The sequence below is a fragment of the Rousettus aegyptiacus genome, unplaced genomic scaffold (assembly GCF_014176215.1).
Source record: "Rousettus aegyptiacus isolate mRouAeg1 unplaced genomic scaffold, mRouAeg1.p scaffold_m13_p_16, whole genome shotgun sequence".
Classification (NCBI taxonomy): Eukaryota; Metazoa; Chordata; class Mammalia; order Chiroptera; family Pteropodidae; genus Rousettus; species Rousettus aegyptiacus.
In genome coordinates, this window is record NW_023416291.1 from 46,680,621 (window position 1) to 46,700,035 (window position 19,415).

Genomic DNA, 19,415 nt, shown 5'->3' on the forward strand with positions numbered 1-19,415 from the left:
TGAATAAATAATATTTTTTAAAAAGAGAAATTATTTTGTTTCCAATGTCAAAGTTTCTGACACCTCATTTTTACAGATGTGATATCATTTAAAAAAATATTTTATTTTTTTCCTAACATTAAATATACTAGCTTCTCCTTTTCTGTGTTTAAAATATATAGGATTGAACCAAATAGAAACAGCATGTATTTGTAGTTGATAATTTCCACATAGATTGAATATGCTGATGCCAATTTATAAATCACAACATTATAATAGATATGGCTACTAATACATGTATAAGTGTTCATTTTGAGTTTTTAGCACCTGATTTCCTTCAGACAATCCACCATCTTACTGTGACAGTGTTCGATATGTAAATATTTAACTCAATATATATGATGTCAACAGTGAGGACTTTCAATCACTGTTCTATTCTAGTGAGAAGTGGAAGTAGAAACCTATTAATAATATTCCTTTGTTAAATAAAATGTTATGACATTACATCTTATTATGTTTGAAACACATTTTTCAGTTTTCGAAATGCTGAAACACGATTAGTAAGCGTATTACATTTTTTCTTTTAATTATTGTTACCTTTCAGTTATTGGAATAATTTGAGAACTAGCATTGACCTTATGCTAAGTTATTATTCAAGATTTGTGTTGTCGTTTCTCTTTGTTTTTAGCATGTAGTGACCTGGAATTCAGAGAAGTGGCAAACAGATTGCGGGACTGGTTCAAGGCCCTTCATGAAAGTGGAAGCCAAAATAAGAAGACAAAAGCGATACTGAGGCCCGAGAGAAGCAGTAAGATGTCTAAATTTGATATATGCCATTGTCTTTGATATGGGATTTTATTTCCAATGAATCACTTAGATCAAAACACATATTTCAAAGTTTATCCTTCACTTAGGTGCTAAAGAAAAACCAGAACATTGTTATTATCTTCAGGCACAACCATATTTTGCAAGGAAATAAAACATTCGTGACAACCGTTTGGTGGAAAAAGGGATATCCCTTCAGAGACAGCATTTAGCTTCCAGTGGAATTGAAAGAGTAGTAATAAGATATTGAAACATGAGCTTAATTTTAGGGAATTTTCAAAGATTGAAACATTTGCTCTAAAATGGGAGACGAGGAGGCAGAGCAGTGATCATGAGCAGCATCTCGGAACTGACAGACTCCCAAGTGTGCACCCTTCTTTGCTTACTGTGATGTGGCCCGTCCACTCTCACTTGCAATCCTTAAATATCAGTTTCAAACAAAATCATTTATAAAATGGCGCCGTCATCTATAATCTATATTTCCTAAATTACCTCACTTGTTTTCTTCTCATTAAGGAATTTTCTAGTTTCAACCTTTTGTTTTTATGAAACTTATTTATGTTCTTAAAGAATTTAATAGTTCTTAAGCTATGCAAATAAGCTATCATTGACAGACATAATAATTATCTTTGCATATGTGATGACTATGCATATAATTCAGAAAGAGAGTATAGTGTTTTTCCTAGCCTGTGGGAGTATTTCTCAGATTTGTCTTTGGAATTATCAATTAAATTTTTGGCAGATATTAATTTTTTTATGCCTTAAGAGTAGGATGCCTCATGTTACTTAATAGAAACAAGCATATTTGCTCCTTTATTCATGAAATAAACATATCTAGGGTGGAATAAAAATTTGTTCTAGATCCTTACATGTTGATTTTTTAAATTCATGTCTATTCCTTTCCTACCAGTGTTCATACTTGAATATATTTATCAAGAATAACCCAAATGTTTTTAAAATTTAATTCACATAATTTAAATAAGCTTTGGCAAAAAAAAAGACTAGTTTGCTATTGTTTTTTTTTTTTTTTTAAAAAAAACAGCTCTGTATGCAAAGTTATCAACATTAAGTATAATACAGGTGTAAATTTCTATTCTATTTAGATGTGTTTATCCTAAACATATAGGTAAACTGATGGAACAAGTTGCATAACTTTTTCTATTAGTTTAATTTTTTCTACAGTGTTATAATGAGGAAAAATACAAATCAAGGCATAACATCTTCTGTTTTCATTTATCCCAGTTTTATAATCCAGCCTCATTATATAACTACATAGCAACTAACAATCCTTAAGCTGAACGCAGAATGAGTTTATGCTCTCTACCTTCATTTTTTTTTTTTGTTTCCTACTCATAAGCTAGCTTGCTAAAAATAAAGAGTACAAATAACTCCTGTGGCGTAATCATTACCTGGTGTCCTCTCTGTAGGTTCTAAGAAGTCTTACGGGACATTTTGATTAACTCCTCATGATGGAGATGCTCGCTTCATATTTGCTGGTTTGGGGGCCCTCGAACGCTCCTCACCCAGGTGTCTGTGTTCTCTCACTTCATCCGGCATCTTGCTCAGTATCCAGCAGCATGTGCATTTCCTTTCACCACATGGAAAATGCACCACCATAGAATGTTCTTCTCCTCTTATGCTGCTTTGCTCTACTTTATAGCATATGTCACGACCCGATGTATAAATAAGTACTAGTTTTATTTTGTCTCATTTCCAAATAAAATGTAAGTTCTATAAGACCAAGAATTTTTCACTGTAGAATCCCCAGCTACTAGAGATGGCACCGGCACATAACACGGACTAAGTAACAATTAGATTAATGAATAAGTTAATAAATTTAATTATAAGTTATGTCAAAATTGTCCTAGTTTCAAAACAGTGATAAAAGTAGCTCGTAGCTGCTTTCTCATTATTACTGAATGACACGCAGGCCCCACGACAGCCTATCTCTGACGGTAGCAAGATTGAAATAAAAGGGTCACGACTTGATGAAACGTAAATCTGAAGAAACTCTGCTTTTTTTTTTTTTTAATAAGGCAATGAACTTCAAATGTGGACTATAGCTTTATAAAAAAAAGGGAACTTACTAGCCTTATATACTGGCTACCAGATTAACACTGCTATATATTTTACATTAGTTAAACACCTTATTACACTGCCAAAAATATTTTGAGGTGTGGTGAAATAGTAGATTTTTTTTCTCTAGTAGTTGTTGTATTTTAGTACACAATAGGAAACTAACCTGAGTTTTTAATTGACCAAATTGCATCACAGCTGTTACATAAAGAATTATGTAACCATTACCAAGAAAAGAATAGATCATTTATCTGAATCTTGGCTAGTGTAAATATTTCACAGTTAAATGGTTTCAGTTAACAAAAAAGATCAATAATGCTATATAGCTTTTTAAGTAATTAAGCAAGAGGGTAAAGTTTGCCAGTTTTTAACAACTTAAATCTATTGTATATTAAAAAATCAGGCTTCTTGGATATGTTTTGTTTGGATATATTTTGGAGTTATTACTGACAAAAGAATGACTTTTTTATTGAAAAGTACTAAGATAGCAAAAAAATTCAAATGTGTTTTATGATAAGAAGGTGAAGGAAATATAACTATTTATTTAATATAACTATATATTTAAATATAACTGATTGTATTATCATCATATCCTGAAAATACTTATTTCGGGCTTTTCTCAATAAATATATGTTTACTATTTTATAATCTGTATGCTTTGATATTTTTTGTTTTACTATTTAAATCTCCAAAAATTATAAAACAGAAATACTATACCTAGATTTCTTTTTTAAAATATGGTTGCAGTTGAGTGTGTGAGTGTGTGTGTGAGTGTGTGACTGTGTGTGCATATGCATCCTTTGAAAGAGATATTATGTTAATTTTCTTTTTGTCCACTTGGAAAACGTCAGGACATTACAATCATATACAAAATCCTCAGATTAACAGTCTGACTCAGATTAAGATAACGTCTTATTTTTTCTTTCCTACTTACCAAATGCTCTCCTCAGTCAGAGAAAAAGATAGAATTACTTACACCCTCAGGGTAGATGAATGTATTCTAATTTCTTCACAAGATATTGCTCATTTTATGTCATGCTGTCTTCACATTGAGAGGAAGATTCAATTTGGAATTGGATGGCTTAAAAACAATGCCCTATGAATGCAATTAGAAGCCTTCTAGTTATAGCAGGGAATTCCATCTTTTGAAAACAAAGATTTGTAAAGCTGAAAGTAATAAAATGGATGATACATCTTTTGTTAGGTAGACACAATAACTAAGAGTTTGACTAGGAATAGCCTTCTTTGTATATATTTTGCTTGAAGATTGTTGCATAGTTTTAATCTGTAAATTTACCTATTTAAACACATTTTCTACCATTATTTTCTCAAATTATTTTTCCTATACCATCTTTCTATTCTCTTCCGGGGCTTCGATTCCCTGTGTTGTATTTCTTGATATTACCTAGCAGTTCCCTGAGGCTCTATTCATTTCTTTCCTTTGCATTATGTTATTATAATTGATCTATATTCAAGTTTAATTTTCCTTCTGGAAACTTATTTCTGCAGTTGGATCCATCTAGTGATTCAAAAAAATTATAGGCTGCTTTGTTATTTCGTTCTTGAATTTTCATTTAATTCTTTCTTATAATTTCTTTTTCTCTACTTGTAGTTTCTCTCATTGCAGAGATTACATTTTTTTCTTCATTAAAAATAGCTATTTTCATTCTCTAAAAATTTTATCTGCTAATTCCAACAATTGAGTCATCTCAAATTTGTTCTTATTGTCTTTTCTTTTAAGTATATGTTCCGTTGTCTTGGTGCTTCTTAAGTCATAATTTTGGATTGTGTCCCAGATGTTATGGATATTAAATTATGGGGTGCTTTATTATATCGCTTTAGTCCAATGACTGCTTTTTGTTTTAGCACATAATTAATTTTGTTGGGCTCAAAATGAATACTGTATTTCTAGGGTTTCAGCCCTGATCTCAGTTCATGTTTGCAGTCTCTAGCAGAGGTGACTTGAGTCTACCGTGTGTATGTGTGGTTGATGGACCATCAGAATTTGGGTCAGGCAATATTCTGCCTCCTTTCCTTCCTGTATTTCTGCCTCATTGTACTTCAATGGTTATACAATATTTTCTGGCTCTCTAGGCTAGAATGTCTACATTCTTTTTTCAGTGTTTCTATTGCCCTTGCTCTCCCAACTCTGTCTGCCCCAGGATAACAGTGAAAAGCAAGAATGTACTTCACATCTCCATAAAACTACCCTCCTCAAAATGTAGACTTGCCACCAGAATCTGCCATCTGCCTGCTTCTGCTTCTTACTCACTCTTCTGTTTCTTTCTGTTTTTTTTTTTTTTTTAATTATTGCAGAGTTTAAAAACTTATGGGTGGGGTTTTCAGTCCAGTAAATGTTACTCAGCCATTACTGGAAGCAGACTATAAAATAACTATTTAAATGACTAGTTGAAGGGAGGATTTTTGTCTTATCTGTCTTTGAATCAACAAAGCCTAGGAAGTATGTATTGAACCCAGTATGGAATAAAATGACATTTTAATTCTTATTCCTTACTCCTGTTTACCCCTCTTGCTTATCAAATCAAACAATACTTTTTTTGAGGTGGGGGAATTACAACATTTTTTAAAACATTAAACCTTCATGACTGAGGACAGTCCTTCAGCCATTTTGAATGTTTTGCTGCAAGCATATTTACTGAGTTTTTGTTTTCTTTTGAATGATGTTATATCAATTTATGTTAATTTCAGTTATGCTAATAATATATTTGCTGACTAAGCAAATGGAATTGTTAAAATAGGCTTGCTATTTCACAGGATTAGGAAGCAAACTGCTATGTGTCTGCATTCTGAAAGTCAATAAACTTATTTTTTGCAACAGCATAAACATTCAGGGAATATTAAGAGATATATTTTAATTATAAAGACTTTGTGTTTAGTAGCTTCTGCCCCAATCTTAGATCTTTTTTACTTGCTCTTTCATTTACCTGGAATGCTCCCGCTCCATAATGCCTGGTTACTCATATTTACATTTTTATATTTCTGCTCAAATATCCTGTTTAATTTAGAGACAGTGTAGGGGGCAGAATTCTAAAGATGGCTCTTCCAAATATGGTTACTCAAATAAATACTATTTGGTTGCTCAAATAAACACTATTCTAGATACCACTGTTAAGGAATTTTGCAAATATAAATGAGTTGCCCTTAAAATATAGGCAAAAGAGGATCTAAAAGGATAAAGGAAGCAAAGATGCCAACAGCCTTTATGAAGAGGATTTACTTAGAAAGAGCTCTGCTATGATTTCTTGAGTTCTCTAAGAAGAAACAAACATGCCTCCCTTCACTCCAGGTTGAGGGAGGGATTTCAACAGAATCACTCAGTTTTTTATGTGCTCTCAGACCAGTGGATTGTGGTCTGAACTTCACCAGGAAAATCTAAAAGGTAGAGATAGCCATGAGCTGCTTACTTGTTTGGCATCAAAGAAAAGGAAAGTTACTGCTGCTTTGGAATTAAGTGTCTGGGCAAAAAATGCAAAGATAGTAACCATGGACAACATTTGAGCCACATGAGTAAGAACTAATGTAAATTCTGCCCAAGAAGGCCATCTGAAATAGTGAGTGAACTCCAACAGTAAGATTGGATCACTGGATGGTCAAGGACTAAGAGGTAGTGGCCAGCCAGAGGAAAATATCACGTCTCAGAAATATAGTTGAAGTGTGGATGCTCCTGGGATCCATTGCTTGCGGTTGGTGTCTGAAGTGTGGTGGCGGGATGCAGGGGGCGGGGGAAAGGGTAGAGAGGGGAGACTTGCAGATTCTGCACTCGAGTACTCAGTAGGTCGTGTCATAAGGGAACTATAGGACCCTCTGTTGTTGTCCACAGAGAAATGGAGAATTGCTTGGGGAGGAAAACCCACATATTCGCTGTCACAAGTATTGTGTCAGAGAACAGATTTTCCCTTAAAATAAGAGAGATTTTTCTTCTCTCATTTTTAATCACTTGAAAAACTAATAAGCTACTTAGAGTAAACATCATAACAAAGTACTGTGGGCTTTACAAATTAATGTAGAATTAAAATGGATGACACTACAGAAAATGTTGGAAAGTTTAAGTATACTCTTGTAAGTGTCTGATACCATATGCGAAGTGGTATATTATTTGATGGTAGATTGTGATAAATTAATGATGTATGCTGTAAACCCTAGAGCAACACACAAAAAAATCTTTATTATATAGTTAATAAACTATATTAATTTTCTACTGCTGATGTAACAGATGACCACAATGTTTAGTAGCTGAAGCAATAATAATTTATTTTACATTTCTGTATATGAAAAGTTAAAACAGACCTCACCACACTAAACGCAAGGCATCTGCTGGACTACAGGCCTTTCTGGAGGCTCTAGGAGAGGGTTCATTTCTTTGATCAGTTGTATTATTGACAAAATTCAGGTCCTTGCAGTTATAGAACCAAGAGTTCTGTTTCTTTGCTAGCTATAGAGTGAGGACTAGACCCAGCTTCTAGATACCACCCACATTTCTAGGTTTCAGGTCGTGTGTGTGTGTGTGTGTGTGTGTGTGTGTGTGTGTGTGTGATTTCTATCTGATTGCAACTGGAAAAAGTTTTCCACTTTTAAGATTTTATGTGATTAGATTGGATCTCTTTAGATAATCCACAGTAATTTCTCAGCTTTAAAGCCAACTGATTAGCAACTTTAATTCCATCTGCAATCTTAAGTCCCTTTATATTTGTATTGAATTATATGTAGTAACTATATAACATTATCCAAGAATTCTAAAACTCCAAATAGAATCTATTGCTCTAAAATTCAAGATAGGATAGGAAAAACATTTTTTTTTCAAATTAATTTGCATCAATTGGATCTTATTGAAAAGTATACATTTAATTTAGAATGTCAAAATAATTTTATTTATATTCCTTTTGTTATTTATCATTCTGATGACCCTTGTAGCAAAATTTTGTGTATAAATATATCATTCAAATAACATAAACTCCTTGCATTTTTTGGGGTTTTTGTTTTTTTGTTTTGTTTTGTTTTGTTTTTGCTTTTTATCTTTAAGGCAACATAGATCATTTTTGTAAAATCCCCACACTATCTAGGTGTGAACATTAAAGTTTAGGTATATTGAGTAACTTAACCAAGCAATGTAGGGGCAGAACACAGGCCAGTAACCTGAACCCAAATTAGACAACTTGACATTCTCCATTTAAAACATTATTACATTTCATCTAGTTGATCATTCACCAGACATAGACTTCATACAAATGTAATTTCCTTTTAACACAAAAGATAAACTCTTAGTTCTATTTTGTCTAAAAATTGTTAAACATCTGTGCATTTCATATTTTCAGAAATATTATTTTATGTGTTAGTGCCTGGGTTATAGAATAAGTTCTCAAAATAGAGTTATAAAAATTATTGAAAGGTTAAAGATACTTTTACACTTTATTGACAAAAATAAAGGAGGATATATTAAAACTGACAAGGATGTTTACATGCTGTATCATAAAAATGAGGCAGAGATACTTTTTATATTTATGTTTTATAAATTGATGGCCAGTCATAGGAAACTCAAAGCATTTGTGAAGATGTGATATAAACAGTCCCCCAAAACTTCGCACCTGGGCTGTTCTAGTGGCTTCTATGTTTCCCCAGCTTTCACACTTGCTCCTATAATCCACTTGACAGATAGATTGTGTTTTTCTTTAAAAACAAAAATTATATCATATCACTCCATACTTTTAACATTTCAGTCATTGGTTGTTCTGAAAAGATGGTCCCTTAGTGTTTCTTTGAATCCGAGGCTGTCTTATCCCTCCACAATTCACCACTTGTCCCTAAACAGGAAACACTGGTTGGTGTTTCCCTAGTTGTAGGCCTTTTGCTCACTGTCTCTGGGCCGGTGATTATATCTCATCTACATCTGTACGCCCAACGCTGAGAGTGAGTCTGCAGGCCTTGGTTGAATCCCAGAGAAGCCTTTGCCTTTGATCTGCATGGCTGGACATTATCTTTCCCACTTTTGTAATAGCAGGATTCGTGGAAAAGTAGATAAGCAGATAGTCACCTGGAAATCAGAAATCCATCTCTTCTTGCAGATACTTGTAGACTTTACTAGGATTCTCTTAGAGCCCTCCATGCTAAGCTTTGGGAGACAAACCAGTTGAGGCTCCATTCTCAAAGGGTAGGTGAAAGGAGAAGGTAGCTTCTCTTCACTAACTCTGAAAGTTCATCAAAAGGTAATAGTTCGTCTCTTCTTCTCATAGCTTTTATTCATGCAGTCACATATATCACCATCGTTGGTCTTCATCGTTGCCCAGAAAATGAGATCAGGAGGGAAGGTGTGGTTCAAAGGCATACCAGAAATCTCATACCTAGAACTCAATTTCTTTGAATGGTTTTATAGTATTTTGTATATTTGTTTTCTACAAGTTGCTTTCTTCATGTAATCCCTGAGCATATTACAACTTCTAGTAGTAAGAAACAGTTTCAATCAAAATCTCAACCCGTGCTATTTTAAGAGTAAGCTCCAAGAGAATAGGAGCCTTATTTACATGTTTCTACTCTGTATTCCCAGAACCATGGTGTCAGGACCTGGAATGTCATAGGAGATGAGCAATTTATTTTGTTTGAGTGGTGGGATTCTGTTTTGATTCTATAAACAATTTTACAAATAAAAATGTAAATGATGAAAACAATATTGTTAAATTTCTCTACACTTTTATGAAAGTGTCACAAATAACTTTTACCTTGCCCCTATTGCCTAGCCTGGTGATGACAGATAGAAAGCAGTAAATAGATTCCGAATACTTTAATACATCTGAAAAGGTAGTGAAATTTGAATTTGGTAGATCCGCAAATCTCCTGGAGTCAGTACTTTTTAATTTTTAATCCTAAGTATCCTAAAAATGCTAAGTAGGATTGAAAATTATTCTAAATAACTATATCTTTATTTTCAATTATTTTTACATCATACCCTATCAAAACAACTATTTCGTTTTTTTATTTGGCTTCCCGCCGATGGTGACTTTCAGATGTAACTAATCCTTTTCTGTATTTGCCTTTAGGATTTGATACCAGTATTTTGCCAATTTGCAAAGATTCACTTGGCTGGATGTTTAACAGACTTGATACAAACTATGACCTATTACTGGACCAGTCGGAGCTTGGAAGCATTTACCTGGATAAGAACGAACAGTGTACAAAGGCATTCTTTAATTCTTGTGACACGTACAAGGACAGTTTGATATCTAACAATGAATGGTGCTACTGCTTCCAGAGACAGCAAGGTAAAAGACGAGAAACCTACCGATGCAGAGAGTTGAACTGCACGTCAAATTTTATCTATTCCTTCACAATAAAAAAAAAAAAAATTGCACACTATACCCATTCATTTTGGTAGATACTTTTCTAATTAGAGTGTTTAATGAAAGAACAAATAAGTATCACGTTGAACAATATACTTCTGCTAGAGATGAAAAACATGCTAAATAAGATGAAAAATAGTAATGAATAATTTATATTAACATACTTCATTGTAGCTTTCATTACAAACCACCAAGAAGCACATAGAAATATGAGAACATCAATATAGAAAGTAATCATTAAAATTAATTTTCTATCTGCAAATAAATATTTTTTTATCACTATACAATAGAGTTTTTATGTTCTATTTTGATCTTATTAAATGAGCTGAATGAACCACAGCATTCACCATAAAGTTATTTTTACTTATCTGGTTTTAAAATGACTTGGTCTTTCAAACTTTTCAAAATTACTTAGCTTTATAAAAATTCGGTAGCAAAGAAAAGTGTCCTGATTCTCTGGAAGAGATGGGGTAACCTGAAGGGTCGAAATGATGCTAGTTCTTAATGCTTTTTTCTGTATTAGAACATGTTAACATGATATAAAATTAAGTATGTAAAGGAAAAACATCTAAAAAAACTCACATTATGATAAAGTTTGGGGAAAACTAGGGAAACGCTGGTATCACTTCGATGCTAATTAAAAAGCAAACTGGGAATTAGTCTAATGCAGTACACTTGCTATTGTCACTGCATTTTAAAATTCTTGACAAGAGAATGAATAAGTTACTTGAATCTCTATTAATGATTCTCGGTTTTCATATGGAAAACTAACATTATTTAAGGCATCGTATTATCTCAATTACTCTTTCATATGTCAGTCATAGTTTAGTAATTAGGGATGAAGTGATTATCAATAAATAGATTGGTAGTGAATCAACAGCAGTGTTTGTAGAGTAGCTAAACTATAAACCATTTTGAATAAAGTTTAAAAATTGGATTTGCTTTATTAAAATATTCTAAATCATACACACAGACACATACATACAAAAATACATCATTGACGTTACTATTACATATGTGCTTCTAAGTTTTTGAACACCCCAAAAAAATACATCTTAGTTTTAATGACTAGTATACACTTAGATCATTTAAAGAATAAAAAAGTGAAACCAGGTAAACCACCATAAAAAGATAGGTGGTCTTTTTTTAATAATGACAAATTTAGTTTTTTGTTATGATAGCACATATAAGTGTTTATAAATGAACAGTTAAAAATCTTCTGAATAACTTTGAATGTTTCTTCTACAGAAATAAATACTTTAAAAGTGTTTCTGGATTTTACAGTAATATTTATAGAACTGATTAAAGGTCCCCAAAGAAAATTTTGCTTTATATACTTTTCAGTTATTAAGCAGTATTCTTCCAAAGTGTTAAAATTTTTGTAGCCACATGAAGACATTATCTGAGATCATTTAATACATAGTAGAAATAATCTAATTAATGGTACCCAAGCTGGCAAAAGGATTTATACAACTTCCCAAAAGCTTAGGAGAGTTCGACAAATTACGTTTATTATTTTAATATGCTAGAAAATATTACAAAAGCTCTATCAGGGTAACTGAGTTATTGAATTAGTCCATTAAGTAATTTTATAAAAAAAGAATAACCATTAATTAGAAAACATTATTCAAATATTTTACTTTATAAATAATTTTTTTTCTTGTTTATTCACTAAACAAATTCTTGTTTACTATAATAAAGTCACTTTAAAATTAAGTTTTAACTCTATAGTACACACATTAATTCATTGTTTAGTGAGTAAACAGAAAATAGTTATATATACGAAAATTATATATACTATTAATACATATATGGAAAGAGAGAGAAAAATATATAATGAGGTATTATTAATCCACATTGACCTAAAGCTCCAATCAAGAGGATAGTTATATTGTATTAGAAAATATCTGGAAAATAAAGTAAAGGTGTTTTTTAAAAAATGCCTTTTAAAAATTTGAAATTAAAGTTAATTTCAGAAGTTTAATTTAAAAAAGGTTGATAAGATAAAATTTCAAGCAAGTGAAATCCTTGTAAGTTTCCAAAGAAGAAACCTATTTTAACTTTAATTAAAATATAAATTTGTTTCTATGACTAATTTTCTGAAATCATGACAATTAAGCAATACAAAATGGATATAATTGTGGTTTACATATTTTTTCTAAGTAATCATGAAAGAATGAGTAGGAGAAAGAATAATTGGAGAGTCTGGTTGCCTTAGGAGTTCATTACTTACTTTCATAAGGTATAGTATAAGCCTCCGCTCTGAGAAAGTAAATCAATTACTAGTTGCTATTTCATTTAAAATCCTGCTGTGTATGATATAGAAAAGAGAGCAAAAACAGAAAGACCCAACTTTTATTCATGTCCATCTAGTCTTTTATATATAAAAGTGAAAATATTATTTCTGTTTTATAGTTAAAAACAGAAATTTATTCATCTTAAATAATTTCACATTACAGAATGAGTATAGGAACTGAGATTTGAAATGACCCTTAGACTTCTGTCTCTAAATAATTTTAATTCTATATTCAGAATTTGCAAGGTAACTATATAAAAAAATGTCATAGAGACATCACTGCGCCTTGTTGGCAAATCTTATTCAGTACAGATAACATCAGCAAGTTACTATTTCAGTCAACAATATATCCACTATTTTTCCTCAGGACTGCAATGAAAATAGATATTTTTAGAGGTTATTTATACTTAATCTACAGAAAGAGATATCAAATGTGGGTCATGTGTATTAACTTTACAAAAGATTTTTTTTCTATTTATGAAAGAAATTAGAGACAATTTTGTCCTTTGGTATTAGGAATATTTGAACTCTACACTGATGAAATAAACTTAATAAAGTTATCTAAGTATATCCATGAGAGGCTATATGAGTAATAAAATATTGAGGAAAGGGGGAATAAGGACAATGGCTTACTGAGAGGGAAGTTAGCTTCCTTGCTGTCCAACTCCGGGGCACCCTTCATAATGTAGTGGAAGTGAATGGTGTCCCTTTGGAGTTGTGCAGTATACAACCTGTGCAACCATATGCTGTCTGCTTGGAGAGTCATTCACAGACCTCTATAACATCCGCTTTTCCATTTTGACTCAAAATGGTCTGTATATTTGACAACTAATGAAAATTGATTCCTCAGAAATGACTAGTTGTGAGCACAGAAAAAGCATTTGTATATTAATAACTATTATAAACATATAGATATTTCCTTATCTATTTTTGCCTGTGACATTTTATTTAATTCGAAATCGTATGGAAAGAAAAAAAAAACGCATTGGTATCATTGTGTTGAAAATTATCAATTTCTAATATAGATAATGTGTGAATGGCCTCAATAGAGGCATTTAAGTTTTTAAATTCAGAATGCAAAACAATGAACAATGTTATTGTCAAAAACAAAATTTAAAAATTTAAATATTAAAAAATTTTCATTATGGTTCATTTTTTTAATCTAATGTTTGAAGTATTTACTTGTAAACTTGTCGATTAAATTAAAAGATTAATTCATGACTCTCTTACCATTTTAAGCATATAAAATTAGAATTTTCTATAACCTTAAAACGCTGTTTGTTAGTAAATAGAGTAGGGAAAATAAATTTTGTCATAAATCTCATGCGTATATCCTAAGCTGAATATTTAACTCTAATCATGTCCAAACCTTCAGCTAATTAGTTGGGTTACTGTCCTTTCTCTAGATCAGTTCTTTGCAAGTGAATTTAAATGGCAGGCGAGTCTCAATTAAGCACTGCAAATATATATAAGTTAAAGGGCAGACAGAGCTGCCTATTAAGGAATAGGAAAAATATTTCAAAATCAGACACTGTATGTATGAACAGCCTAATCTGTTGTGATTTCTCTTGAAATCTTAAAATGTTCCCATAAAAAGAGCTTGTAGAACTAGTAATCAGGTTTATTCAGTTTACTAATCAAGTCGGACTCAAGCATACTTGGATTTTTCAGGCAATCCAGTTGTGAATATAAAAAATTGTTAACTTCTACCTTACAGTAACCGGCTATCAACAATTCTTTTAATTGTTCATAGATCACTTTTTTATAGATCACTTTTTCAATGCAAAGCTATTTCTCCATATCATAGGAACATTTAAATAAGAGGAAAAGATAATCGATTAATTGGGTGGCAGTCCATTATTGCATTTACATTGCTGAGTTGATTGATCTTTTAAAAGTAAATAAGGAACATTCTCCATCATAGAATAAATATTTTATACCATTTTCTCTCTCTCTTTTTTTTTATTCGCTTCTGTTATTCTGAGGAAAATCAAAATAATCTAATATTAACAATCAGGAAAGTCTCTCTGTCTCTGTCTCTTTTTCTGTGTGTGTGTGTGTGTGTGTGTGTGTGTGTACACATATGTATCTACATGCATGTATCTTCATAAGTAGAATAACTCTGTCTCTGTCTCTTTTTCTGTGTGTGTGTGTGTGTGTGTGTGTGTGTGTACACATATGTATCTACATGCATGTATCTTCATAAGTAGAATAACTAACATGTAATATGTGTTCTCTAAAGCAATGTAAAGGCTAACTGAAGTTTGATAATATAGAAACTGTACTTTCTTTGTTTAACTATAACCCTTGAAGTATCGTTTTTAATGTCATTGCAGACCCACCTTGCCAGACGGAGCTCAGCAATATCCAGAAGTGGCAAGGGATAAAGAAGCTCCTGGGTGAGTAATAGATCATTTTTCTGAAGCCTTTATTGCTTACATAAATAACCCCAGGGAAACAGCAACATAAAATCAATATTAATCCAACAAAGACAGACTACACTAAATTTCAGTAACAAAATTTATGAAGTTTTTGAAAGCCATTAAACTTATTTTTATTATCTTACCTATTGAAAGATATTATGTGTGTTTTATTACCCTAATATAATGTTCATTTTGAGAGTTATTAAGTAAAAAGGAGATTTAAACAATGCTAAAGTTAAAGCATCAGCAGAAACTTCAATTCTAGTTCTATGGTTAACAACTCAAGAATTGATAGTACATATATCGCATATATATATATATGAAAATGAAAAAATACTTATAGGTGATAGATGATAGATAGATAGATGATAGATAGATAGATAGATAGATAGATAGATGATAGATAATAGATAGAGATAGAAATGGAGGTGAAAGCATGCCCTGAGTACCTCAAGAAAATTTGAACACATTCTGTCGTGTTTTTTTATTACAGCTTCTTACTAACTTTTTATAAGTAAATATATGGGATAGATTAGATAGATAGATAGATAGATAGATAGATAGATAGATAGATAGATAGATAGATAGGAAACGGACAAAGAGATAATTTCAGATTCTACCCAAAGCTATCAGATATTAAACTATTATATGTGATTTTGTTTATCCTTATAAACATATAATTTTTAAACTCCTTGGAATTCTTTCAGATTTAAAAAAAGTTTACAAAGATAGTACGTAGTTTCCATATATCCTTCAACCAGCCTGACCCAAAGTTACCATCTTACTATGTATCAAATATCCATTGTATATTTGTCCAAATTAAGAAATTAATATTGCTATAATTCTATTAATTAAACCTCAGACTTTATTTAGATTTCAGGAGTTTTTCCACTAATGTCCTTTTTTTTTCTTCTAGTTTTAGGATCCAATGCAGAATACCACGCGTGTGATTTTTTAACGTGTATTAAAGCCCTTATGTATTTAGGGGCTCAAAATTTTATAATGCTTTGAATCCAATTAATCGGCATTGTATTACGATATGCTATATTATTATACTGTGTGTTTAGATGTGAAATCTTTTCATATTACTTGAAAGTCCTTAGTTCAAAATTAAAAGTTTCATTTTTTGAAATAAAGCAATTTTAATGTGAAGAATTACTAGTCAGAAAAGCTACAATGTGCCATGTTTCTTTTAAGTCTTACACAAAATGTGTGCCACTTTACAAGTCACGAAGGGAAATAATACTTTCATACATTGGTTTGTCCACAAATCAAAGTTTAGTAATGTACAATGTTCAGCTAAAATTATTTTAGACTTGATCAAGATTTACTAGTGACGAAAATCTATTAATACTTAAGGCTTCGATGATTTACTTTTATTCTTCTTATATAATAACAATGGAAGTCATTATTACAGAATACTGAATATCTTAAATATGTTTTCTAATTTGCGTAGGATAATGGTATTTGTCTGAAAATTGATCAGTTATTATATAGGAGGGTGCCATGCGTTCCAATTTTCAAGTTCAGTCTTGATTGATGTCTGAAGTTTGAGCATAATTCTTAATAGTGCTCTCTTTCATTTTCATAGTCTACTTCCAGAAAAGATAAACTAACAAACTATACATCATCACATTTTTATGTCATATATGTTAAATTATAGAAGTTTTTTTAAGAGGTAGATGAAGAATTTCGAAAATTTTCCTTATTATTTGCTGGCCTCAAATTCACAAAAGTTTTTCTCAAGCTTTCCACATTAATAATATTCTGTCTACCTCACTGAAAGACTAGTAGTTCAAATCCTTCAAGTGAATTATAATTTCTAGACTAAATTAATTATATACCAGAATTTTTAAGCTTAAAAGGGACAATTTATAACCCCATGTACTTGCAAGACTAAATGAGTTTCATGTTTTATCAATTTAGTCAATATTTTTCCTTTCACCAAATAACTATAGTGTGTCTAGTCATTGAAAAAAAAAAGCATGGTTGGGAAAGACAGGAAAATTTTCTGATCTCTTAAAGCTCACATTGCAGTGTTTGAGAGTTTATTGAAGAATGCGAATTCACTTCTAAGTTATTAAACAAACATTTATCATTAGCAATGTGCCTATGCTATATTAGATGTTATAGATATGAAAATGAATGTCTATTGTTTCCACTAAACTGAGTATAAGGGTTATTAATATAACAATCAAAACCAACCTAAAAATCCCAGTATAGGATTTCAGTGTAGTGGTAAAAGCATGCAATGGCAAAATACATGCGCGCATGCATGCACGCACGCGCACACACACACACACACACACATACACGTGAGATGAAAGAAGTATATCAGAAATCCTCCAGCTGAAGAGAAGGCTTCACACTGGAGTGCGGGAGGTCACATTTAAGTCAAATTTTAAATTGGAAGAGGGAGTGAAGAAGGGCAATTGCAGATGAAAAGAAAAGATATATACAGAGGCGAAGCAATCCTGAAAACAGCTTGATGTAGAAAGAACTTGGAATGTGTGAATGAAAATTTGGGAAAATGACAATAAACAGTTGGTAGTGGTAAGATGGTGAAGGGTCTGGTATTGCCATTCGAGTGGTCTGGATGACAATATGAGTGCCATTAATCAGATTCTAATCCTGTATTATACTTGTCAAAACAGTATTCTTTGCAGAATGAAAAATTAGTAAATTTGCTTAATGAAGGAAATGTAAGCATTTCATAACGACGGGAGCCAGCTTTGTAACCTGGAGTGGGAACTCCATATGTGTATGTTTCGAGTGAGTTAATGTATAATCGACGACTATTCAAAAGGAACACAACCTATTCATAACGTGTATGCATGTTTCCACAGGACAGTACATTCCACTGTGTGATGAAGATGGTTATTACAAGCCAACACAATGCCATGGCAGTGTCGGGCAGTGCTGGTGTGTGGACAGATATGGAAATGAAGTCATGGGATCCAGAACCAATGGCGTTGCAGGTTGTGGTAAGGAAAATGGTACTTAATATCCCAAACGCAGGATAAATACTGAAGGATCTCATTCGTTTGTTCAAGCATTAAGGACATACCCTATGCAAAGACTATAGAATATATTAGAGGAGATGACTAAAGGTTCAGTCCTAGCGTATTAAAATGTGTATAAATAACAAATAGAATTGAATAATTTAGATATTTTAAGGCATAGTAACTAAAAGGTGGCTTATTTTTACTACTTCAAATATAGAAAAGATGTTAAATACCTCCTGTTTTCCTCTGAGGTAAAGCAAGCATTCATTATTCATTGTGTTCCAAGCCAACCAGTCCTAGTGTTATGCGTGGTTACAAGCCTTTGCCCTTTTGTTTGTACACATTTGGAGAAGTTGACTTAGGGAGTTTGTAGGCTCACCAATGAAAGAAAAACGAACTTCTTAAAGTAAAGGTCCATAAATTGCAGCTATATGAGCTCATTTCCTTATGTTTGGGTGAGAAAAATATAGTTTACTTGTTTGATGGGTTGTTATGATTAATATTCTAATTGTTTTTATGAGTATGCATTTTTACGTATCAACCTAAAAATTAATATTACAGTGGAGTATCACAAAAATGCATTTTAAAACTTTAAATGTGGCATCCCTTTTGTTTCATAAAATGTTTTTCCAGAATGCAAGTTTCAAATCAATATTTTTACTTATAATATGGAGAGTTCTCACTACACACACACACACACACACACACACACACACACACACAAGGAATTAAATGGATTGTGTTTCAGCTGATACAAATGACCAAAAATGAAGAAAAAAATACTTGGTCAGTCTTGTATTTTAGAAAATAGTTGTCTTTATGCAATTTTTAAGCTGATAGGCTGTGATTATTTTAGAAATACATAAATGGTAAACAATATAAAATAATTTCATTTAATGCTTACATACCTATTCTGCATTTGTTTCACCCATAAGATTTTCAATAGCTTTATTTTGGTTTTCTGGCCAACATTATCAGACAAGTAGGATGAAGTAGTACTCAGCAGCTACTTAACATCATTTTAACATGTCTTTATAATATGGAGTTTAAATTAGTTGCATTATTAATTACTTAATTATCAGTGATGCCAGTGATAGGTATAAAATTTTGATTGTTTTTATGTTGTAAAGAAAAATTACATATAGATATGAATGTGATACGTGAACAGAGAGATTGTTTTGGGAATATGACTTCTGAGTTTTCTTAGCATGTCGAAATTATTAAGAAAATACATGAAAGTAGGAGAAGAGAAATAAAGTTTTATTCTCATAAGATGAATTTCAGTGTGTATTATGAAATCAATCAATTTATAAATAATGAATGACGTTAATAGGATATGTTATAATTAGCTACCTAGGAATCTTAAGATTAAAATATTAGAAAGGGTAGAAAATAAATATACACTAACATTAGAACAGTTAAAAATAAATACATGCTGAATAATATGTGTATTATTATCCCA

The 19,415-nt window shown here is 31.6% G+C and overlaps 1 protein-coding gene across 4 annotated transcripts in view; it reads left to right on the forward strand.

The window, feature by feature from the left end:
• Positions 1–19,415, forward strand: part of SPOCK3 (SPARC (osteonectin), cwcv and kazal like domains proteoglycan 3) — a 304,660-nt gene that overhangs the window by 282,734 nt on the left and 2,511 nt on the right. For all 4 annotated transcript variants that reach the window (XM_016121111.2, XM_016121110.2, XM_016121113.2 and 1 more), the window contains 4 exons: positions 668–787; positions 9,930–10,151; positions 14,862–14,924; positions 17,795–17,932. In XM_016121111.2, coding sequence (XP_015976597.1) covers positions 668–787; positions 9,930–10,151; positions 14,862–14,924; positions 17,795–17,932 — 543 coding nt within the window. The remainder of the gene's footprint in view (positions 1–667; positions 788–9,929; positions 10,152–14,861; positions 14,925–17,794; positions 17,933–19,415) is intronic.